A 24,540-nucleotide genomic window follows, 5' to 3' on the forward strand; every position below is an offset into this window, starting at 1 on the left:
ACAGCAAAGGGCTTTGTGGGTATTTATAAACACTCCAGCTTGTATATCCAAGCTCCATCCACTCAGCTCTCTGACAAATAGCTGCCCCTTGGCCACCTCTTGGGCCTAGGAGTGTGCACGCGAACAGCACAGTCTGTCAAGACCCGGAGAAGAGAGGTCGGAAAGTGGGCTTTGCAGGGAATTCCGAGGTCCTGGAAGGAGAAAGGGCACATCCTCTTGACCCTGCATTCCGTGGGGAGGATCCTGGCTGGAGGGTCACGGCAGGGCTTTCTGAAGTGAGAGGCCAGGGCACTAACGCTCGCCCTCCTGCAATGGGGTTTTCCAGGCTACGAGCTCTGATGGCAGAGTAGCTCCCCGGTACTTGTCTGGCTCCTCCCTATCAGCCCCTGAGAGGCGAAGGATCAACAAGCAGACCCGTACAAAAGAAAAATACTGTTTATTCCACACAACTACATCAAGTGCTTCATCCCCATTCTTCCCTCCCCACCCCTCACTCCAGCCCTCAGCAGGCTTTGCCCCTTGTGGGGGGACAGTCAGAACCTCAGTGTCAGAGCCTGGCCTATGAGACAGAAAGGAAATCTAGGCATAGGAAGGTGAGTGGGTCCAAGGGCACAAAAACGTCAGGGTTTCTCTCATTCCAGATTCAAGCGTGTTCCTCAATCCGCTTGGCCAAATTCTTCCCTGGGCCCCCACTAGATAAAATGCCGTGGATAGCGCAGGGTCAAAGACCCCAGCTGATTCACTGGGCCACAGAAAGTTTTGGTCTTTCTTTCATTTAAAACAAAAACAAACACCACCACACGCAGACAGTGAAATCGTTTCTGCCCTTTCTCCTGCCTAAGCTCTGGCTCTGTCCGGAAAGGTGCTTTCAAAACAAAAGTTATATAAACTCCCTTCAGAGCCTGGTGCTACCAGAAACAAAGCAGAAAACCCACCTCGGGTACAGACAGCTGCTCCCCGAGGGTCCGACATGGGAGAGCAGGAACAGAGACAGCAAGCCGGTGAGCTCTGCCCTGGGCCATTTCAGGGATACTCTGCACCCCCCTGCCTGGGGAATTCAGCCCGCAAAAATCCTGTCCGTCGGAAAGACCTACCCATCCTTCCTGGAGAGGAGAAAATGGTTTCATTCGAGCCCAGCCTCGGGAAGACAGATTTAGAAAAGGGAGGAGCTGAGAAAGCATGGCCAGGCCTAATTTAGACCAGAACTTCATTATCTTTTTCCTTCTGCAGACCAGGACAGATGGGTTCCTCCTGCAGCTCCAGGGCCACGGCCACGGCCATGGCCACACCCTGGATTATATGCTACTCCCAGGGCTCCAGCTGTGACCCACTTGTCTCTCCCAAAAAAAGCAAGCATATCTGAACGCAAGTGTTTGAGGGTGAAAACCTGTCTCTCTCTGATTTATTGAAGGGTAAGTCACTGAATCCTTTGCCAACCCCAGTACTTTAACTCTTCTTACTGAAAACTTGCTTAGCACACCTCTCCCAAGCCAGTTCATCTCATGCAGACAGGGTGGATAACCCTAAACTTGAGTGTGACGCCTCCCCCCGGGAGACATATTCTCTCCTGGGAGGCCGGGGCAGGCAAGGTACCTGCCTGCTTCCTCATTCTCACCACACTCGGGAAGGTTTGGTTGGTCCAAACATAGCGGGGCAGGGGTGTGTGTGTGTGTGTGTGTGTGGCAATTTGACACACAATTGTCCTCTCACACTCTGGCAATGTAGGGCCTGCCAGGGACCAGTCGTAGGCAGGAAATGACAGCAAGCCAGAGGAAGCTAGACCAGGAGGTGGCTCTGCCACAGTGACCAGTGGGGGTGGGGATGGGCCCTGGCCTCACAGCCACTTCATCGGGGTATATCTTGTGAGGTGTGGAGCTGGGCGGCTGCTATGGACCTGGCTCTGTGACTTGTGCCCCTTTAGGGACGGTCTCCTGGGTTCATCTAAGCCAACCTCTCAGTGCTCTCCTGACCTCCCAGAGTGAGACACTGAGTTCCAGGGGCTGTCCAGCCACCGTGAGGCTGGGAAACTCACTTAGCAGCTTGGGTGAGACGCCAGCCCTCAACGTGCCACAGCTGTCCTTTCTACAGGGGACGCCCATCCTGCCTCAGGGGGCTTCTTGACTGGGGGCGGAGGGGGGGAGCGGGGATTGTTGGCACAAACACGTGATCTAAGACTTTGGACAAAATAAGATTTCTCCTCCAGTATCCAAGGCTCAAAGTCTCAAAGAAAATTAAGAGTTAAGTCACCTTCTGCAAGAGACCTTCCTGGGCTGCCACCAGTCCTTTCTGGGTGTTGGCCTTTTCCCCGGGCCCTTGCTGTTTGGTTTAGTGTTTCATTTGCCCCTTCTGAGAAGGCCCGGCACTGGGTTGGGGGTGGGTGGGAGGACAAGAGAAAGAGAGAGTCAGCATTCCTTCCCTCATTTTTCTCCAGGGTGCTGCGAGCTTGGGCAATGGGATTTTCCAGGCTGCCAGTTCTTTATCCCTCACTGTTTAGTGGGGGAGACAGCCACGGGCAGAGATTAGATTAAAATCTGGGAGGATGGGCTTATTTACTAAGTTCCCAGCGTGCTGTACACCCAGGTCAGCTCCAGGACAGCTAGAGTTCAAAGCTGCTTCCTTCCACCATGGATTACAAATGAAAAGGTTCCGCTTTAGTGCAATTTCCCCCCAAAAGGAATCAGGAAGAAGTGGGAAAGGAGATCACGTGTTCTGGCCCCAGGGCTGCGGGAACCTTCTGACCTTGAAGGCAAGGCAGACACTGAGCCTGACCTTCTGAGCAGCTCATCACACTTTTCAGAATTGTGCCTCTTGGGTCCTTTGGGGGGGGGGGGGTGTGTGCCTGCAGGCAAAGGGTGGGAGGTGAGGCTGCAGTCCCTGCCACACTTACACACAGGAGCAAAGGGGAAGAGAGGGCCAGAGAGAATGCCATCAAAAACAAGAGCTAATGGCCAGGGGTCCTTCGGGGGCTGTGGCAGCCCTGCCCCAAGGACGGGGGGGTGTCTGGTTCCCAAGCAGAATTCACCCTTCGAAAACCACATTAGCAAAGTGCTTCTTTAAGTGAGGGAGGGGTCCCTCGGCATGACCGGCCCGAGCCTGGAGCTCTCCGGTGGGCCCCTCTGCCCTCCCCATGCTGTGAGATACGTGGAGGAGAGGAGGGAGGCAGCGGACACACATGCACACGGTGGAGTCTCGCGACCCAGGACAAGCACAGCTGCGCGCCACACTGTGACAGGTGCTGTCACGGCGGTGGCTGCAGCCAGGTGCCAAGGGAGAAGTACAAAGTGCTGGAACGCAGGGCTGGGGGCTGAGCCCTAAGGGATCTGAAAAACATTCAGCTTGCTGGTGTTCTTGAGCGTCTGGCGCCGATTGCAGAACCAGACCCGCACCACCTCCCGGTCGTAGTTGAGCTCCTTAGCAATCTCGGTGATCTCCTGGCCTGTGGGCAGCGGGTTCTTCTCGAAGTAGGCATTCAGGGCCTCTATGGCCTGGGGGGTGAAGGAGGTGCGGCGTTTGCGTTTCTTGGAGGGCTCACCTCCCACAAACTCCATCAGGTTCTGCTGCCCTTCCTGGTTCCGGAGTTCGGCTTCATTCAGCCACTTTTCCAGCACTGGCTTCAGCTTCTGGGCACTCTTGGGCGTGATGTCCAGCTTCTCGAACCTGTGGGTGACCCGAGCCCAGGGAAGGGACGGTGAGAATGTCTTATTCCTCACACTGGGGTGGGAGTACACTCCGCAAGGGGCCGCTCCTCTCAGGCCTGGGGACACTGGACTAAATGTTCCCCTCACCACCCCCACCAAGACCACCCTGGCCCAGCCAAGCCCGGACCCCTCAGACTGTCCTGCATCCCAGGTCATACCAGGGAGACCACTCCCATGGCCTCAGTTCAGTGGTGCAAGGATAACAGCGCAACTGCTGTATGAACAGCTCTTCCAGAACGTTCACACCCAAGTGAGTGAGGTCCTCTGAGGAGTTGTCTAGAGAGGCTTTCAGAGATGGCACATGGATGTCACGAGTGCACCTCTCCAGTCAGCCCCACAGCAGCCTCACCAAGTCAGACAACTCTTTCTGACCGAGCCCAGACGGGACTACGGAACTGCCAACACGGAGCCTGCTCTAACGGTCACTCTCGTCTGATCCAGGGAGTTGGCAGGCACCTTCCGGCCATCCCTGAGCCACGTGCTCATTCTTGTTTGAGACCCTCTGCCCTCCTTTGATGCTGGCACCAGAACCAGTTCGAACTCCGCACGCAGAAAAATCAGCTCCATCCCTTTAGAGTCATGCCTTGGAGGAGGGGAGATGGGGGCATAACCGGGGGAGGGGGGGGCAGCGGGGGTCGTGGCTGAGAGCCAAGTCAGTACCGAAGGTCCCGCTTTGGGGACCAACTTCATAAGCTGTACTCCTTTTTCTGTAGGGTTCCTGAATGGATTAGGGTCTTGGGCTCCCCCCACCGAAAGACCACATAAACGCTCAGGATTGGAAGATAAACTACAGAAGGCCCTCAGATGGACTGCGTCAGTCTTTGGCTACTCTAGGTGTTCATGTCGATCCTTAGAACAGCCTTCCTGGTCTAGAAGGAGGCAGGAGCAAGGGAGAATATGGAAAGGAGCCATGCACCTGGGTCCCAGTGAGTGCCTAGTGACATCAGGTGCCTGAGCAGGACTTACTCACCTGCAGATAGCTGACTGGCTGTAGGCTGGGCCTTCCGTGGCAGTCAGAGCCTGACCCACCTGAGTCTGCGTGAGGCCCAGGGACAGCCGTCGGATCTTAAAGTTCTTGGCAAACTCCCGGATCTCTTCCAAGTTGATTCCGTCCTCATCCAGACTTGGGGTATGTGGCTCTAGGCCAGAGGAAGGGACCAGGGGTGAGTGTGTAAGACAGATGATATCACTGCTTATCTAGCTTATTGGCCTGGCCTGGTAAAGTAGTGAGGGATGAGGACATTTGACAAAAGGCCCATGCACCCTTACTGTCCTCTTCGCCCCTATTCCCAAAGCAAACAAGCCTTGCAGGAAAGGAGCCTGGACTAACTGTCGGGAAGTAGGGGTCTGTTTTCAAGTTCTTCTAGCTCTAATGGCCGACCCTCCCCCATTCTCCCTACTCCTAGCCCCAAGCACAACTTAGCCATCCACATTCCTCAGATACTGGGTGAGAGACCAAAGGAGAGACAGCCAATGGGTTGGCTTCTCAAAGAAGCATCCTCCACTATCATCATGCCTAGAATCCAGCTCAGCAGGAATGGGAATTAGAGAGCCAATCCCTGGTGTCAGGCCTTTGCCCTTCCCCTTTGGACTCTAGAAAGTTTATTAAGGAGAGCAGCATCTAAAGGCGCTGGGGTATTTGAATAAATGCCTCCTCTCCTCTTCTCTACAATCCTCTCCAGGAGCCACTTACTGGATACCAACTGGCTGACAGTAGGGGTCTCAGAGCAGGTGATTGGAATGGGAGCAGAGGCAGATGGCTTGGCCGCTGGGGCTGGGCTGGTGATGACCACCGCAGGCTGGGGCACGGCTGGCGTGGGCTGGATGGGCTGTACCTATGAAAAGAGAGTCCATGAGTCCCCACTGCCCACCTGCCTGGCTCAGGGGCTTGCAGTCCCTGCAAGGTCCAGAGGCAGGGCAAAATGGGCATGAAATCCTCACCCACCTGGCACACTCCTACCTATGCGCCATCACAAAGCGAGACTTACAAGCTGCTTATTAGCACCCACCCAACAATCATGACCAAGTTGGAGCCTCATAGGCACCTGTGACAAGGCAGGTCAGAGGCTCAGAAAGTTTCAGTACAACTTGGTCAAAGCCCCAACAAGTATCCACCCTCGAGATAACTGCTCTCAAATCTTTTCCCTCAGAGCAGAAGCCGAAACCTGATTCTAGGGCCTCCCAGACCCCAAATGTCCATCAATAGGGAACTGGCAAGTGATTCCTGGGACTTCCCTGCAGTGAGATTCTATGCAGCTATTAAAAAGAGTACAGTAAATCTCTTAAATACTGACAAGCAAAGAGCTCTGGGTCACAGTGCTAAGTGGAAAAAAAGGTAAAGCGAAAACAGTTTTTAGAGAATAATTCCTATTAAAAATACATATGGGGATGGGTTAGCCTGGTGATGGGTATTAAAGAGGGCACGTACTGCATGGAGCACTGGGTGTTATACGCAAACAATGAATCATGGAACACTACATCAAAAACTAATGATGTAATGTATGGTGATTAACATAATAAAAGAAAAAAAAGAAAAAAATACATATGGGGGCGCCTGGTGGCTCAGTCATTAAGCGTCCGCCTTCGGCTCAGGTCATGATCCCAGAGTCCTGGGATCGAGCCCCACATCAGGCTCCCTGCTCGGCGGGAAGCCTGCTTCTCCCTCTCCCACTCCCCCTGCTTGTGTTCCCTCTCTCGCTGTGTCTCTCTCTGTCAAATAAATAAATAAAATCTTCAAAAAAAATTACATATGAGTTGCCAGGAAAAAAGTCTGGAGGCATATAAAGCGAGTTGTCAACAGAAGTCATCTCTGGAGGTGGAATTTTACTTTTTTCCATTAACATACTATTGGAATTTTTATAAAAATCATGTATCATATTTATCATCAAGAGAAACTATAAATATATGACATTAGTATTTTTTTGTATGATTTTTTTTGAATAAACTCTACCCCCAACATGGGGCTAGAACTCATGACCCCGAGATCAAGAGTCGCATGTTCTACTGACTGAGCCAGCCAGGTGCCCCTAGTATGATTTTTTTTTCTTAAAGCTTCCTGGAAAGTGTAGATTTCTCTAGGATGGGTCCTATTCCCTGGATTCTACCTCTTGGTAGCTCTCAAGTCCATTCCCTCTTCATCACCAGAACCTTATTAGCCTTCAGTCAGGGCTCCTCATTTCTTGCTAGAACTGTTTCTCGGCTGCCTCCTAACAGGTGACAAGGACTCAAGTCTTGCCACGGTTCAGTTCTTAGCTCCACCTGGATAAGAGCTAATTTTTTTTTTTTTTTAAGTAGGTTCCATGCCCAGTGTGGAGCTCAACGTGGGGCTTGAACTCACAACCCTGAGGTCAAGACCTGAGCTGAAACCAAGAGTCAGATGCTTAACCAACTATGCCACCCAGGCACCAACCGCCCCCCCCCCCCCCGGGTAATTTCTTTTTAATACACATCTAGCCACTTCCCTGCTAAAAGCCCTTCCATGACTCCCCACTACATAATAACAGTGATAAAATAAAAACTCCATTTTTCCAGTGCTTCCTGTGTACCAGAGTGTTAACTGTCTTATGTGTAATATATCCGTTAACATTCATAACCTTCTGAATTGGTACTCTGATAATCTCCATGTTACAGAGGAGGCTACGGGGTTATGCACAAAGCTTGGAAACAGCACACCACATTTGAGGGCCACGGCCTCAACATCACCTGAGAACTTGCTAGAAATGCAAACTCTTGGGCTCCACTCCAACTCTACTGAATAAGAACTCCGGGGGTGGGGGGAATGTGTGTGTGCGCGGGGAATCTGCATTCCAATAAGGGGTGGTTCTGACACGCACTCAAGTTTGGGAACCCCTGCTCTGGCACATTATCATTCCTGCAATTACGTAAAGGTAGGCCCACTCTCCCATCCAGCTCATCCCTTTAGATGAGTTCACCGGCCCTTCTCTATGAGGCCTTGCTGAACTCCCCGGTCTGTTGGGAGCTCCCTTCTCTGGGTCCCCACAGCACCTTCTCAGGTCCCTATCATAGTCCTTGTCACGCTGGCTTGCAGTGTCTCCAGCACTGGGCTACCTAAGGCTAGGGAGGGCATCTTACTCGTCTCTAGATCTTCAGCACCTGGGACATAGTAGGCACGCAAAAACTGCTCCTGGAATGAACAAATAAAGCAATAATCAAAGCCACAGTGCAGAGTGAAGGGGTGAAGTGGGAGGAGGTGCAGAATAAACTTCTGGGGCTCTGCCGGTGGTCTGTTCACCTTGGAGCTAATCAAGGCTCAGTTTACTCTGACCACCTCCCTGGCCTTCTCAGCACACCACTAGCCTCTGAGGGCACAGAGACGCGTTTTTGGGTGTGTGTGGGTAGGGGTGGGGGGGTGCTCCTTCCCTGGACAGAGTATGTGGGGACTCGCTTGGGCCTTCTACTCTGGGATTTCCCCTCACTTTGGAGAGGTGCTCTGTTTCCTGGGGACTTCGGAAGATAATCTTGTCCTGCCCTGCAGTCTTGAGGGAGGCAGCCCATGCCAGACAGCCCTGCCTGCCGCCCACCCCCCACAATCCTGCCCTCGCCCCAACCCAGCCCTTGTACCTCACTCTTAGCAGGGGACTCAGGCGTGCTTGCCTTCCGGACAGCCACGGGCGGAGGCAGGGGGCTGCTGGCCAGGGTTGCAATCACCTGGCCCTGGGCATTCAACAACAGCTGGGGCGTCACAGCCTGGACCTGCAGGCTCTGGGCTGGTGCTGGGGCTGCCACGCTAGCCGAGTTCACTACCCACGGAAGGGCTCCAATAACCTGCGAGGAAACAACGCAGGGACCCCGGGTGTGAGGCCAGTGTCCAGTCCTGCCCCCAACCCAAAGCCCCACACTGGCAGGGGAAGGGACTTAAATCATTGCACCCTTCTGGAGCTCAGTTTCCTCATCAGTAAAGACAAGGATTCATCCTCTAGGAGCTGTTTCCTTTGTTCGATCTCCAGAGCTGTGGTGGGGCAGGAGTAGGTCTGCACGTGAGTCACACGGCCCTGGATGCAAATCCCTGCCCTGCCTCATTTTATCGGGTGGCTTAATTTCTCTGGACTTCAGCCTTCTCCCCTGTAAAAGGGGAATGCAAATCTCCACCTAGTAGGCCTGTACTCCAAGTGAGGTGAGGTAATGTACGAGAAAGCACCTAACGCAGAGCCAGGCCACGAGGTGGGTGCTCCACAAATGAAAGCCCCTGGCGAGAGTGAGCACCTAGAGGGTGGGGTGGGGGCTATGCCCCTGTCTGGGCTCAGCATCAGCACAGAGCTGCCACACGAGGGACAGGGACAGCAGCTTGACACCCTGTTGGAGTTTCTTTGACCGTTAGCCCGTATCCTGACCCCCCAGGCAGCTTCTCCACCACCCCCACCCCTCAGCTCTGCCTTTGACCACTTGCCTGTCCCTGAGCGTTGGTGAGGATCTGACTGCTGATCCCCGGCATGCTGGGAATGGCGTTGGCAATGACCGGAGTGGTAGTGAGGGAACCTAGGATCTGGGTCTGTCCCCCGAGGGAAGCGGCACTGATCTGTGGGTGGAGAAAGAGCCCTGCTCAGAGGCCAAGGGGCAAGAAAGAGCCCTAGGCAGAGAGGACAAGGCTGCGGGCCGGGGGTGGGGGGTGGGGGGTGGGGGGTGGGGGGTGTGGGGGGGGGTTGGGGAGATACAGGTGCTGGGCAGATGTGAATGTGGGCTGCAGGCCCAGGTCCAGCTGAAGAGTATCCAGGGCGGGGGGCTGCAGGGGCCTGGCAGCGAAGGGTGGGGCCGCCGCCGTGGAAGGGTAACTCTGGCTAATCTCTCAGGCCAGGCCTGGGAGGACAGAAAGTCCAGACTGGAGGGGCCAGTGATTCTAGTCGCACCTAACAGCTCCCCTGGCAAGCCGGGAGCCACACTGGACAGACACTGGCGCGGGGCCGTGAGCCTCCAGCTCCGCCTTAGTTACAGCTCACAAGTGTGCAATCCCCAGACATCATCCCACCCTCCAAGGCCGATCCAGTGGTTCAGGTTCTGGAGAATTTGCCCAGCCCTCGTGGCGGAGGCTGTCTGCTCTTGTCTGGGACGGATGGGCTGGCAGATGCAAGGAGAAGGCCTCAGAGGGGGGCCATCTCTGCTGATGTGTTGGAAAAAAGAGCCGGATGCGGGGGGCTGGTCCTCCACCTCCTTCCTCCCCTGTGGGAAGGGCCAGTTCCACCCTTGGCCCAAGATTCGGTCCATCCCTGGTCAGCCCCGGGTGAGGGCAGCGGCTTACAATTCCTGGGCTCAGCGCGAAGCCCGCGGGCTGGACGGTGATCTGTGGGGGGGTGTCCACCGGCTTGGGCGTGGGGGCCGCAGCGGTGGCAGCAGTGGGCTGCGGGACAATGGCAGGCGCGGTCTGCAGCAGCGGCTGGGTCTGGAACAGCGTCTGGGGCTGGGCTGCTGGCCGGGGCTGGCTGGGCGAGGAGGCCTGTGCCGGCGGCGGGACAGCTTGGACGGGCGTCGGGAGGGCGGCGTTCAGCACGGCGGCTGCTATGGAGCAAGGCAGAGACAGGGGTGCTCAAACGCCCAGCCGCGGCCCCCCGAGCGGCTCCAATCCCAGGGGATCTGGCACAGGCAGGAGAGGGGGTTGGGACAGCGGGGCAGAGGGGACAGGCAGCTGTGATTCCCTTGATCCTTGCAGGGGCAGCACAGGGCAACAGCTCTCATCCCCCCTCCCTTGGGCCTGGAGATGTGGAGGTTCAAAACCAGAAGCTGAATCTTCTTGCAGTCCTTCTCAGGAGGCTGGTCGTGGGGTGCATTCTGGCGAGGGGGGAGAGGGGCAGTCTCAGTTGGCTGGAGAAGGAGAGGCCTGCTGGGCCAGCACCGTGTCATGGCCTAGAGTCCCGAGGTGGTGCAGCAGCTCTGTGGCGGGGTGCCTGGGACACCGGATCCAGACTCCAGGGCTGTGGCCCTGGCGGGCCGCGGGTTCTGAGTCCAACATGGCAAGCGCGCGTGCAGGGAGAGTAGTGTAGGGTGGTGGGGGGCCTGCTGCCGTCCTGGGGAGAGTTGCCGTTACCTTGCAGACCGGCTAAAGGTGGCTTGAAAATTCCCCCCGTGGGAGAAGCAGCTGTCAGTCCTGGGAGGGTGGCCACGGTTGCTGTAGGAATTGTCCACACGGCCAGCCCCTGCTGACCAGCCACTTGACCTGCAATACTGATGGGGATAAGAAGAGGTTGAGTAACTGCCCCTGCTGGAACCATAACTCCTGTCAGAACTGTGGCTAAGTTTTCCTGAGTCAAGACCTGCAAAAGCAAACAAGATTTCAAAAAGAAAAGAAAAAATAAAAAATCAACATTGACAGCGCAAACACCGGGTCTCTCGGACCCAGTTGAGCACAAACAAAGCATTCTGAGGGCGGTGTGTGTGTGGGGGGGGGGGAGGCCACATGAGGGTGGGGAAGAGACAAGCCCTAGCCGGAGGCCCAACCCTGAGGGGGTGCCTGGACCTGACGAGCCTGCCTTCAGAGAAGCTGCCCCTCTTGGAGACAGGGCCTGGCCCTGCTCACAGCACAGCCAAGGGGAAGCAGGGGCGGGGGCTGGTGGGACCAGGTGGTCGAGGGCCTACAGAGGCCTCTGGGCAGCTCTGATGGAGGATACTCCCCTGCCGGATGCCTGGCAGATCTGTGCCAGGAGCGAAGGGCCACAGGGAGCGCAGCACTGCTGGGGGATCGGGAGGCAGCTTCTCATTGCCCTGGGGCTGCCCCCTGGCTCTAAATGAGGACTCTGAACAATCCATTAACTCTGCCAGGCATCCACTGGAGGGGCTCACAAGGGCATCCCCTCATTTAGTCATGGGATAAACAGAGCCACCTGTGGCACGAAAGAGTTAATGTTCTCCCTACCTACAGTCCTCACAGGACCCAGGGATACGACCTGGCAAGCACACATCTGATTTTCCCAGTGGGCCTGATCTGGGGTAGGGGAGAGGCCAGGGGTGCCTAGTAGGCGGGAGCCCCTCCTCCAAGCTGCAGCCCCTTCCCTGTTCTGCCTGTGAAATTCCCAGGTCCCCCGGCCAGCCCACGTTGGCTGTCCCATGCTTCGCTCCTGCCCAGGGCCCTCTGCTCAGTGCCCCGGGGGGCCCTTACCTGGGGGGCAGCCAGGGTCTGCGAGGCCTGAGGCTGGCTGGGGGCTTGGCTGAAGGTGGCAACAGCAGGGGCAGGGCTCGGAGGGATCCCCGGCAGAGACTTCACTTCACGTGGCATGGAGAGAAAGGACAAGGAGTGAGCCCGGTACGCGCCGAGGGGTCACCGGAGTACAGCAGCTTGTTGCAGCCTGAGGGGGCACCTCTCAGCCTCACACTCTGTTTCTGCATAACCCAAGGCCGATCGCTGGCCTTCCCTGGCCCCGGGGAGACTGCTTCCCCCAGTGCTGCCGGTCGTGACAACAGGAGGCTGGGGAGCCCTGTGCCAGACCTGCAAGGTAGGCTACCCTCCTCCCACCTCTAGTTGAAGAAAATGCACGCCTGTGCGCAGCTGGCTCTCAGTCTCTCACTTCCCGGCTCCGCAGGACACGGTGACCTATCACATCATCAGTAGAAGGGCCTGAAGTGAACGTGTGGCAGGAAGGGAAGGAGCTAGAACCGATGGGAGCAACTTCCCTTGGCTCATCCGGCAGCGGAATCATTGTTCACGCCACCTGCAGGCTTCTTTTTGGATGCAGGTGCTGGCCTGGGGCAAGCTCCGAGGATTCCTGTAGGGCGAAGTCCTTGAAGTGACAGCCCTGAAAACTGGACTCTGGAACCCAGGGGCACTCCAGGCTGGGCAGAGTTTCTCTGCCAGTGCCTAAGGGCTGAGGTCCAGAAGAGGAGCTTTGCTGAGCTTCTAGAGGAACCTCCTGTGAACCGGAGTTTTTCACCCATGTTACAGCTTCCGACTTAGTCAGGTATTGGGGACCCCACCAGGAAACCTCTTCAAAGCTACACAACCATGAGGAGAGGGGTTATTATTTAATACATGGTGAGACCACGGATGGGGTGATGGAGGTTAGACCAGATTGGTGGCCTCTTAATACTGGCTGGGCATAGATTTCCAGGCCCGAATCTAGGCCTCCTGAATGGGAATGGCCGGGAGTGGAGGCCAGCAACCTCTCCTCTCCCTCTACTTTCTTTTAAGCTCGCTTGTGATACAGCACACAGCCACAGTGGGAACCACTGAATCAGACAACCTTCCAACCCTGCGTTCCCAGCCCGTTTTAATCTGTAAAGGCAGCAATTTAACTCAGGACTGTAATGTTCACGGTATATAAGGACAAAAAATCCAATTGTTTAAGGAATTAAAGAGACAAACAGGCAACAACTAAAGCCTTCTAAAATTCAAACAGGGGGCGCCTGGGTGGCTCAGTCATTGGGCGTCTGCCTTCGGCTCAGGTCATGATCCCAGAGTCCTGGGACCGAGCCCCCCATCAGGCTCCCTGCTCCGCGGGAAGCCTGCTTCTCCCTCTCCCACTCCCCCTGCTTGTGTTCCCTCTCTCGCTGTCTCTCTCTCTGTCAAATAAATAAATAAAATCTTAATAAAAAAAATAAAATAAAATTCAAACAGAAAACAAAATGGCAGGTTCATCTCCACTGTGGAAGGGAAATGCAGTTCTAACTACTGAAAAAAATCAGAGAACATAAGGATACTCTGAATCTATGAAAATTTATTTATTTATTTGTTTTTTTAAAAGATTTTATTTATTTATTTGACAGAAAGAGACATAGCGAGAGAGGGGACACAAGCAGGGGGAGTGGGAGAGGGAGAAGCAAGCTTCCTGCTGAGCAGGGAGCCCGATGCGGGGCTTGATCCCAGGACCCTGGGATCATGACCTGAGCCGAAGGCAGATGCTTAACGACTGAGCCACCCAGGTGCCCCTGAATCTATGAAAACTTAAAAAAGATTTTGCTTGACAAAATTTTATGAAATTTAAAAAAAGGAAAGTGGGAAAATGGGAATGTGATGAACACGAATGAGAAAAGCTTACCATCTAAAGAAAGGACATACTCATTTTATTAGGATTTATTTCCAAAGTAGGACCCAGGGTCCAAGGGTTTGCATACATTTAGGGCTTTTGTCCCTTCCTGCAAGACTGCTTTTCAGAGACTGAACCAATTCACAGAACAGTCAATAATGTTCCTATTTCTCCAAAGTGCCACCCAATTTAGGTTTTATCACTGTTTATTTTTCTGGCTTAACAGGCATGTGGTACCTTATAGCCAATTACTTGTCCGCTCATTGACAGATTTTGTATTTTTCATGTAATGACTTCCTCCTATGTACACAATTGATTTCTCTTCAAAAGGAATTCGAGTGGACAATACCTCAAAGGAAAAAACAAATTTTCAAAGGACCAGTACAAAGGCACTCAAAGCACTACCGGTTATGACAGTGAAAAACCAGACAGTCTGACAATAGCCAAACCCAGACTCAGGTGTGTGAATCTATGGCAATAAAGGAAATGGGCCTATGAATAATATGGTGGTAAGTGTCCTATTACAGTCTACTCTTGGTGGCCACAACTATAAAGATACATACTTGTGACAAGGACTGGGTAGTAATTTAGAGTGATATAAATCACTCGAGCTTTTTCATCCTGAAAAAGTTTCCCATTACTTAGTTTTGTTTGAAGAGGAAACTCTTCGTAACATTGCGTACCTAGAAAGATTGCAAGGCCACAGTCTAAGTTGGCAGCTTCTTAGGAGGTACATCGAAATGCCTCCCTTACCTTCTTGATGATAACTAGAATTTCCGTTCCAGAGAATAGGACTTTCGTGAAAGGCTTAAATATACAAACCTCTGGAAGATGATGTACACTACCATAAACACTCATGCTAAGGTGTAAATAGTTGATTTAGGATCCATTTCCGAGAGCAGGTTTGGACAAGGAACAGAATTAAGGCACCAGGAGAAATGAGATATGGAAGACAGATTAAAGAGTAAAAAGGGATGGGGCGCCTGGGCGGCTCAGTCGGTTAAGCGTCCGACTCTTGATTTCAGCTCAGGTCACCATCTCAGGGTCCTGCGATCGAGCCCCACATTGGGCTCCTTGCTGAGCATGATCCGGTTTAAGATTCTCTCTCCCTCCTCTCCACCACCCTCTCTTAAAAAAAAAAAAAAAAAAAAAAGAGTAAAAAGGGAAATGAGGATAAACCTGGGATACCTCCCAAATTTCCTGAAAAGGGGCCTCATCCCCACCATGGAAAGGAATGAGAAGGGGGGCCAGATGTAACATCCTTGTCTCGGCTGCCTGCTCTCCAGGGCACGGCCCCCACAGGAGTAGGCCGATGCCCTCCCTAGCTTCAACACGGAGCAGAGCATTTCCAGGCTAGGGGAGAACGGTCGTGTCTCTTGCCATTCCTTTATTCAAAAGGAGAAAAAATGACCCGGGGTTACTAGGGTCCCAAATGAATCTGCACACTGATTTGTGGGTAGAGCAAGGGATATGAGGCCTTGCCGTTTTCTTTTTCCCTAAAGCCTGTCCTCATTTGCTCTCTTCTTGGCTCCTCCTCTGGGCCCACCCCCATCAGCCCAGATCTCCAATCTAGGGAAGGGAAGATAAGCAGTAGCCTAGGGGAGATGAATCCTGGCGTTCTGGGGGGACTGACTAGGGAGGTCCCAGGTTTCCAGCAAAAGATGTCTACTCTGCAAGGTATCAGTGAGCAAAGTCCAGGAGAGGGTGCCGCACGGCCAGAGAGCCATGCGTGACACCAGTCCCAGCCTCTAGGACAGCCCTGGTTGTATCACAGCTATACTGCGGGGCAATTAGGAGAGACCGTGTGGGTGGATCATCTCTCTCCATTCCCCGTACAGGAGAGTCAAACTCTTGCCCTAAAGTGTCTTTAGAGGGCAGCACAAATAAGACCAGCTGGCGTGACTCACAGCAGCCCAGCTGGGAGTAAGGAGCTCAGATTCTATAAGGTCCCACCTAACCCACACCCTTAGTCCAGGGTAGGTAACATGCCCCCCTACCCCCAGCTGCTGGGACCTCCCAGATCCACCACCAAAGGTACTGAGTTGGAAGGGCTGTCAGGATCCTAAAGGTCTAGTCTTTTCTGCATTGGGCCTGAGGGTCTGGCTGAGACCTGGAGCCCTCCCTCTGTGAGGTGAATTCAATCCCCTCAACTGAGCCTTGCCTCTCTCCGCCCACCACACCATGACCCATCCCAGTTTAGGTGTGGAAGTGATTGAAACCGGATCTAGAGTTCCAGGGACAAGGAGGGCAGGACAGCCTTAGCAGCTGAGCAGAAGGATAGCTGTGGCCAGAGGCTGTCCAGTGGACAGGAAGACAGCAAGACCCTGAGGCCACCGAGGCCCCAGGGATTCATGCTGGCTCTCTAAGGAGCCAGAGAAAGGGACTCAGGTGGTGCAATGCCAGATGGGACCGATGGCCTCGTACCAGTTGCCTCTGCAGAGGAGTCTGGGTTGTCTGGCCCGGCTTCACCAGCAGGTTCACTAGCTTCGCCAGGGTCTCTGCTCTGGGAGCCCTCAGCAGCCACACCCTCCAGCCCTTTGCCCTCCTCCTCGGCAGAGATCTGGGCGTCCACTCCAACTTCCAGCACACGGATGGTCTCGTGGCCTGACATCACGATGACCTGCAAACAGAGCAGAGGGGACTTCGCTGGTGCGGAGCGGCTGGTCTAGTCCTGGGGAACAGAGCTCTGGGTTTGGCTGGGGGAGAGCGGAGAGCGCACTTCAAGACTCGGACCTCCTGCCTGAAGGCGGCGTGCTCTGTGGCAATTTCACAGCCTGGGGCAGGCTGCAGCTCCCTGATTCCAGGCAAGGAGCTTCAGAAAGGAACTGGGGGCCTGGTGACAGGGGAAGGGCTTGACATGTGCTGGAAAAAGCCCCACAGAGCCAAACCGCTTGGGGATATTTCTATTTGCCCCCCTTCTTGGACTCGGTTCAGGGAGTGGTAAGTGGCCTATCCCACAGCCTTGCCAGGGTGTCCTCTTAGCTGCTAGGATATTGGAGTGTGGTGATGGAGGCCCCTAACACGGTATCCACAGCCTAAGCGGGGCCAAGAAGCAAATCCCTCTTCACTTCTCTTGAAACCTTAGAGAGGGGGGACGCCTAGGTGGCTCAGTCGTTAAGCGCCTGCCTTTGGCTCAGGTCATAATCTCAGGATCCTGGGATCGAGCCCCGCAGCGAGCCCTGCATCGAGCCCCGCATCGGGCTCCCTGGTCGGCGGGAAGCCTGCTTCTCCCTCTCCCACTCCCCCTGCCTGTGTTCCTTCTCTCGCTGTGTCTCTGTCTGTCAAATAAATAAATAAAATCTTAAAACACACACACACACACAAAAAAAAACCATATAGAAGTTCCCTCAAAGATAAAGGGGGTGCAAAATGCTCCACAATGTTGAGGAACTTTTTAAGCTCATGATTCCTTTATTTCTAAAACGCTGGGGTAAAGGCCAAGATTTCCCTGCGAGCTAAGTTCCCGAAACAAGGGTCAGGAATCCTGGACTGGAGCTTTGGACCCCGTGGGCCTGCAGGTCCAGTCGTGCCACCTGTGGGCATGCTCCAACCTGGAGGGGGGCTTCCACAGCCCAGCGGTGCAGGCAGCCTGCAGGCCTCCTTAGAACACTTGGTGGTCTTCTGCTCAAACAGCCAGCGCTCCTGCGCTCTTTACCTCCAGCACTTTGAATTGGGCCATTCAAGATTCGGGGACACTCTGTATATGCAAAAGCTCTGTCGGGCCTCCCCTGCACTTGGCCTGTACCCGAAGGCACTCCCACAACACAGTCCTGAGGCCTGAAAATTGAATCCAGCCAGAGACTGCCGGAAAAAGTGACAATGTAACCCATCAGGGAAGTATGAGTGAAATAAACTTCCAAAAGCAGTACCCTTTCTGATGCAAACTTGACCTATGAGGGACTTCAGTCCAATTACATTTTAAGAGATATTAGTCTTTTTTTTCTTTTAAAAAATGATGTAATAAATACGTTCACTACAAAAAATTATAAAATATATATACGAAAAAAGAGAGTAAATTACGTGATGTCCAAATCTTTCCTTACATAAAAATATACATATTTGTATATGTTTTTAAATTTTTATTTATTTTTAAAAGTAAACTCTACCCCAATGTGGGGCTTAAACTCACGACCTGAAAATCAAGAGTCACATGCACTACCAACCAAGCCAGCCATGTGCCCCATACATTTTTGTATATTTTAATTACGTCTATTCTTCATTTTTTAAAGTCACAGCTTAGGGACGCCTGGGTGGCTCAGCCAGTTAAGCGTCTACCTTCGGCTCAGGTCATGATCTCAGGGTCCTGGCATGGAGTCCCACATGGGGCTCCCTGCTCAGCAGGGAGTCTGCTTCTCCCTCTGCCCCTTCCCCCCCCAGCTCATGCCGTCTCTCTCTGTCTGAAATAAATAAATAAAATCTTTAAAAAAAAAAGACAGTCACAGCTTAAATCCCCCAACTCAGCCCCTGAGAAATCCTAGCTGGTAACTATATCTGGATGAGTGAAGTGACCAAGAATTTTGGTAAGAAACAGATACTGACAGGCTCTGTGGCGTCTTCCTCCTGACCATACCCTGGGGTCCATGACCCTCACTCCCCCCGCCCCCTCCTGCCCTAGCATATACCTGCTCATTGACAGTCAGAGATGACTCTGGCCCGGCTCCAGGATCCATGGTCACTTGTCAGGGTGGGGTGGGGGCCGGCCCACACCTAGCACATCTGTCGGATGACATGGGACAGGAAAAGCAAAGGCTGATGTGACACAGTAATACAATTTCTATATCATCTCAAAAAGTCAGGAGGACAATGGTAGGAAGAGAGCGAATCTAAGTTCTCCCAAATATCTGTAGAAGTAAGCAGGATTCTAAGGACTTTAAAACTAAAGTGTCTTGCCTTCCTACAGCATCCCAGGAGAACCTACACTCAGGAGGAACCAGGGTGACAAGAGGAAAGAGAAGGCCAAACATCTGTCCCTGGGAGTCCCCCAGACTGCAGGGAGAGAGCAGACCCAGCCGAACCCAAGCTGATTTTGGCCTAGACCCTGAGAACCTCAGACACAGGAAAGGAGCACTCTGGCTAATCAGAGGGCTTTTCAGGGGAGGAGTCTGAGCAGACTTCCTGGAAAAGATGGTAAAGACAGGTATAAATTAAAACAGTAGTCCCCAACTTGAATATGCATGATCATCACCTAGAGCACTTATTAAAAATACAGACACCAGATTCCCCTGAAGCAAGCATCCCCAGGGAGTCTGATTCAGCAGGGGGTCTCACAAAATCAGCTCTTAAGTGATTCTGTGGCAGTGGCCTAGCGACCCTCCTGGCCTTTAACACTGGAGGCAGGACAACCTCCAGATGGTGGAACAGCCAGCCAAAGGCAGGGAGAGGAAGTGGGAGGAGCCCTTGTGAAGAACAGATTGGCTGGCTGGAGCCACAAACAGTAGGGTCATAAGAAATAAAGGTATAAAGGGGACAAATAGGTTTACTTACATAGCAAAGAAGGCAATTAACATTGACTTTGAGTGCCTCCAGTGCTAAGTGTTTATGTAACACTTATTCGTGCTCATTACTCATGCCGGCCGGGGGGACGGGGGCATTATTACCACCACGGTACAGATGAGGAAACTAAACTCAGAGAAGTGTTCTAGATTCCAGATTTTTCCCTTCCCCCTCTTTCAACCCTGGGGTGTTGATCGGTCTTCCTCATTTTATTTTATTAATTGAGGTAAAATTCACCACTGTAACCATTTTAAAGTGTCAAACTCAGCGGAATTTAATAGATTTACAATACTGTGCAACCATCACCACGATTTAGTTCCAGAACATTTTCATCATCCCCAAAGGAAACCCCCATTAGCTGTTACTCCCTTTCTCTGCCAGACCCAGCCTCTGGCAACCATTAATCTGCTTTTTTCTCTATGGATTCGTCTATTCTCCATATTTCATATAAATGGAATCATATGTCATGGAACACTACATCAAAAACTAATGATGTAATATATGGTGATTAACATAACATAATAATAATAAAAATAAATAAAATAAATGGAATCATACACTAAATGGCGTTTATGTCTGCCTTCTTTCACTTGGCAAAATGTTTTCAAGGTTTATCCCCGTCGTAGCATGTATCAACACTTTAATCCTTTTTATAGCTATGGAATAACGGATAATATTGGGTGGGCTTTCGGCACTCTCTGCGCCGGCTCAGGGAGAGGCAAAACTGAGATTTCATTTCCAAGATGGAAAGTGCGTCAAGCTCAGCTGCGACTTTACCGAGCACTCCCCAGGCCCGTGCTGATCCAGCACCTCCCCACACAAGCAGTCCAAGAGAAAAACCTGTAAGGGCAACACCTAAACAATAAGGAAGGAAAACAAGATCTTCATTTAATCCCTGTTACAGCATGGTAAAATGTCTTAGAGAATGAAGACTATCAGAACTTTTCAAGGAAATCGGCATCTTCACTGGAAGAAAACTGTTTGGAATTTTAAGAACATTTTAAACACATAGATCGTGAATGTGAAGAAAGTACGTATTCCATAAAATTATGTGAATCTACGCACTTGATCCTGGGTCGTGCAGTGGTCTCCAAAACGATTTTGTGAATGAGGATTCCCAAACACGGATTAAATGAAGAACAAGCAAAACTGGTGAAGCAGGTCCAGGAAAAGGAAGACCTTCTTCGGGGACCAAAACTAGCATAATGTATAGACCAAAGAATGACTTGGGCCAGTTACGGGGTTGCTCGAAAAGAAGTGGAGAAGCTGTAGTCAGCTGTTGCTTTATGAGGGGCAATCGGTTGCAATTGACAAGAAGACTCAGCCTTGCTCAGTTGCTAGGCCACTATGGGTTAGATGACCGATTGCTATACTATAGCAGAAAGGAAGAAGAACTTACAGGTGTTTAATTCATAATTTTTCCCCCTAGGATTTCTTTGAAAATGATAACGTAATTAAAAGATATTTATACACTTTTTAAAGATACTAACACATTTTAAAGGGAAGATATAAACCATTAGGGCTTAGAGAAAGGTACCCTGACGACCATCAATGTAGGGGCACTCTACTAGATAAACTAAATTATAAAATGAAAATTTAGTATTTTGAACAAATTTGCCAAAGAAGACGTGACATTTAAAGAAATGTGAAAAAAAATGTGATTAAAATAATTTGGACAATTCTGGAAGTCAGTTTTAATATATTGTTCTGTTTATTGTGGTAAGAAGTTTTATTTTAAATGTTTTTAAAAAAAAAGTCCAACCTGGTGAGTGTCTAAACCTAAAGTGGTCTAAAAATGCCTGCCTCTCTCCTAATTTTGTGACTCTGGTTTCCATTCATTTACCACGGATTTCCATCTGGATGGTCTAGTAGGCAATTAAACTCATATGTCCCGAAAAAAAAAAAATCCTGTATGGATATACCACATTTTGCTTATCCATTCATCGGTGGATGGATGTTTGGGTTGTTTCTACCTTTTGGCTATGTGAATAGTGCTTCAGTGAATTTTTCTGCACACGTTTTTGTTTGAACACTTGTTTTCAATTCTTTGGCATATATACCTAAGAGTGTAATCGCTTTTTAGGGTCTTCACTCTTTGGCAGAATGTTTCCTGGCCAAGGAGGCAAGGAGAACCATGAGGTTCCTTCTCTCCCTTTCCTTCCCTAACCACCTAGAGTAGGGATGAAAAGAAGGGCAAGAAATTCAGGACACCCAGCAATTTGAAAAAAGAGTAAATAAGGCTTCCCTTTTCAGGTAGGACAAGGTGGGGCAGGAGGGGAAGAGGAATTTGCTGGAAGAGCTAGTAGGCATCATCCACCCTCACTGGGACTCTGGCCTCATTCCTGGGTGATGTCCTCCTCCAAATTTTGTACATGGGAGCCTTCTGTGAGTTTTGCCAAGAACTTGGCAATTTACCACCAGTGCTGGATGGGAACTGGGATGAGCCATGATATTGGTTACATACAGAAGTCAATTAGCAAGCCATCTGCAAATTCAAATAAAAGGCAGAGACAAAATGGAGCAGAAAGGCATGCAAAGTAAATCTGGGTCCATTATAGCTTGATACATACATTTCACAGGGCAAGAATTTTCCAGTTCCAAAGGCCTTTAGACGGGAGGCATCAGTAGCTAGTCATTGTGGGGCAAGGGGCATCTGCTCGAGAGGAGCTTAAAGCCTGCTCCCAGTCTTGTGGCCACCAGTTCCTTAGGGCCAGCCGTGGCCACTCACAGGGAGTGGTTAAGCAAGTGTTCACTTTGTGACTGTTATTCGGGGGATTCAAGCAGCAGAGAGGCTCAGGTAATTCTAACATCCCTTCTACCCTCGAAATTCCATGAGCTTATGTGGACCCGGGTCCTCAATGTTTAGTCCTCCGTGTCAAGGAAAAAGGTAGGCCTGGCTCGGAGCCTCTGGCCACGCAGGCGCACTCTGACCCGCCAACCAGGCTTCTGCCTAGCAGGAATGCAGGCAGAACAGAGGCAAATGCCTCCCTCATCTCAGACCCCAGGACTTACTGGTCTCCCTTCGTCTTGGCTTGAGATGGCTCCTATCAGAGATACGCACGTGACATAAACACCTCTCCAGTCTGTAGACACGCAGCATTCTGACTCTGAGCTCTGTCCTGTGCGTCTCCTGGCTCAGTATCTGTGCAGACTTTCTTCTGCAGCTGGTCCCAGCCCCTTGCCAGGAACTTTCCACATTTTTCAAGCCTAAGGCTGTGGCTTGGCCTCACTGACTAGACAGCCATCTTTAGTTTGCTTTTTGACCGGTTCCCCAATGACGGGGGTAAACGGCCCATTTGCACAGCCTCCTTTGAGCTCACGATGCCATGCCGTGCCCACAGCCTGGCAGCCAGTGAGGAGAGACGATCCGCGGTCCGTTTTAAGAGAAGGGGCTCCTGTGATCACTCAGGCAGTAGAACTCCACACCATACACAGCACAGCGGAGCTGCTCTGGGTAAAGCTGGGATGGGAGCCAGAGCCCACCCAAAGCCTCCTCCTTGGTCTTCTTTCTCCAGTGAGATGAGTGAAAAACACCTGACTCGAACCTGGCAAAGCACCTCAGTTGGTTCCCAGACAGTTCATTTATCCCTCCCTTTCCTGGGCTAACATCTAAAAATACAGGTAACCCCGGGGAGAGAATGAACGGTGGGTGCTGAGGCATTTGCCCACAATCTGAAAATCCGGAGGTCTGGGACCATCCAGGAGTTCCAGCAGAGGGGCCTGAGTTAGGGGACCTGGTTCTGTGTATCATTCTCCTTTGGCAACTGCTTTGGGCTTGCTTAGGGCAACGTTCTAAGGCACCCAGGAGGAGCATCAGGAAACCTCAAACGGGCACCTGGGTGGCTCAGTTGGTTAAGCATCTGCCTTGGACTCAGGTCATGATCCCAGGGTCCTGGGATCGAGCCCCGCATCGGGCTCCCTGCTCAGCGGGGAGCCTGCTTCTTCCTCTGCCTCTCCCCCTGCTGTGCTCTCTCAGTCTCTGTGTCAAATAAGTAAATAAATTCTTAAAAAAAAAAAAAAAAGGAAATCTCAAACACATCCGAACCCCCTAGAGTAGCCTGAGATTCTATTAGGAAAAATCCTGAAATGTTTCGTCCTTCATTTATTCAACAAATATTTCAGTGGCTACTATGTGCTGGGCATAAGGGATACAATGGGGGAGAAAACCTTCCTCAGCTTTGTGGAGAAGCCTTCAGTCTAACATGGGAGTCAAGGAAACAAAGAGAGAACTACAATACAGTCTGTTTAAATGTCATGATGGATAAACAGGAGCAAGAGGATCCACAGAAGGGATACCTACTGCAGTTTGGGGTTGGTCCTTTTCCCCTTGTTCCTGGGTTCCGACATGAAATTTTATGTATGAAGAATCTTATGCCATGTGGAGGACAATGGAAATTCTCATATGGGATGCAGACTTTTAACTCAGACTCATTTCTGTGGTTTTCATCCCTCCCTTAACACTTCATGTGGTTGAGGTTTTCAAGGTGTAAAATACCTTCTGACTATACAGTCAATTTTGGAGGCGGAGGGTCCTCTTCGTGAAGTTAGTGGACTCTAAGGAATGGCTGGTTAAGCTGAAATTAGTTTTACCTGTCCTCAATTGAAAGAAAGCCACATTTATTGTGGGAAATCACCTTTCAAAAATTTGACTTTATTCTCTCAGGCTAGGCTGTTTGTTGGCAGCAGAATCTCCAGCTCTATACTCCTTTTATATTTAAATTGTGTATGCACTTACCTCTTGCAGAGCTGCCATTCAAAAAGACCACAATGATGGCATGCGGGAGACTGGCATAGATGGGTAACTAGGGCTGAGCTGAATGGTGCCATCAACACTTTACCTCCTCCCTAGATGGGCTCACTCAGTCACACAAGGACCAAATCTCAATCTCTGGCTGGGACCTTATCTGGGAACTTCAGCCTCAGAAATCCAAATGCCTACTGACTGTTCATATCATCTTGTACTCAACATGTTCAAAACCAAACTCCTGATTTCTTTTTTTTTTTTTTTTGTAGGCTCCACATCCAATGTGGAGCCCAACACGGGGCTTGAACTCACAACCCAGAGATCAAGACCTGAGTTGAGACCAAGAGTTGGACGCTTAACCAACTGGGCCACCCAGGTGCCCCCAAACCTGTTCCACCTGCATGCAGCCTTCCCCGTCTCAGCCAATGGGCAGTTTCATCTTTCCATAGACGCTCAGGCCAAAAACCCTGCCATCATCCTTGCCTTCTCTCTTATTGCTCACATTTGCTCCTTCACTGAATCCCACTGGCTCTTCCTTCCAATATGCCCAGAATTCCCCCACTTAACACTGCCATAGTGGTCCACACAGCTTTTGTAGCTGGTGTGAAGGAACACCACATCCCTGCACACAAGTATTATC

At 51.5% G+C, this 24,540-nt stretch overlaps 1 protein-coding gene and 1 pseudogene across 4 annotated transcripts in view; one reads left to right on the top strand and one right to left on the bottom strand.

The window, feature by feature from the left end:
- Nucleotides 1-419: 419 nt before the first annotated feature.
- The window catches only part of POU6F1 (POU class 6 homeobox 1), a 28,921-nt gene continuing 4,800 nt past the window's right edge, over nt 420-24,540 (bottom strand). Inside the window, exons 2-11 of one of the 4 annotated variants that reach the window (XM_036098880.2) lie at nt 18,286-18,379; nt 16,088-16,283; nt 11,803-11,906; nt 10,735-10,960; nt 9,952-10,205; nt 9,106-9,234; nt 8,280-8,483; nt 5,392-5,533; nt 4,669-4,837; nt 420-3,657 (exon numbers count right to left, since the gene is read on the bottom strand). In XM_036098880.2, the coding sequence (XP_035954773.1) occupies nt 3,312-3,657; nt 4,669-4,837; nt 5,392-5,533; nt 8,280-8,483; nt 9,106-9,234; nt 9,952-10,205; nt 10,735-10,960; nt 11,803-11,906; nt 16,088-16,283; nt 18,286-18,333 (1,818 nt within the window). In that variant the 5' untranslated portion in view covers nt 18,334-18,379 and the 3' untranslated portion in view covers nt 420-3,311. Of the gene's footprint in view, nt 3,658-4,668; nt 4,838-5,391; nt 5,534-8,279; nt 8,484-9,105; nt 9,235-9,951; nt 10,209-10,734; nt 10,961-11,802; nt 11,907-16,087; nt 16,284-18,285; nt 18,380-24,540 lie in introns of all 4 variants that reach the window. The other 3 variants (XM_036098879.2, XM_036098882.2, XM_036098881.2) reach the window with 3 other exon arrangements.
- Nucleotides 19,900-20,692, top strand: LOC118539947 (swi5-dependent recombination DNA repair protein 1 homolog pseudogene; annotated as a pseudogene).

This window comes from Halichoerus grypus, chromosome 6, assembly GCF_964656455.1.
Source record: "Halichoerus grypus chromosome 6, mHalGry1.hap1.1, whole genome shotgun sequence".
Taxonomy (NCBI): domain Eukaryota; kingdom Metazoa; phylum Chordata; class Mammalia; order Carnivora; family Phocidae; genus Halichoerus; species Halichoerus grypus.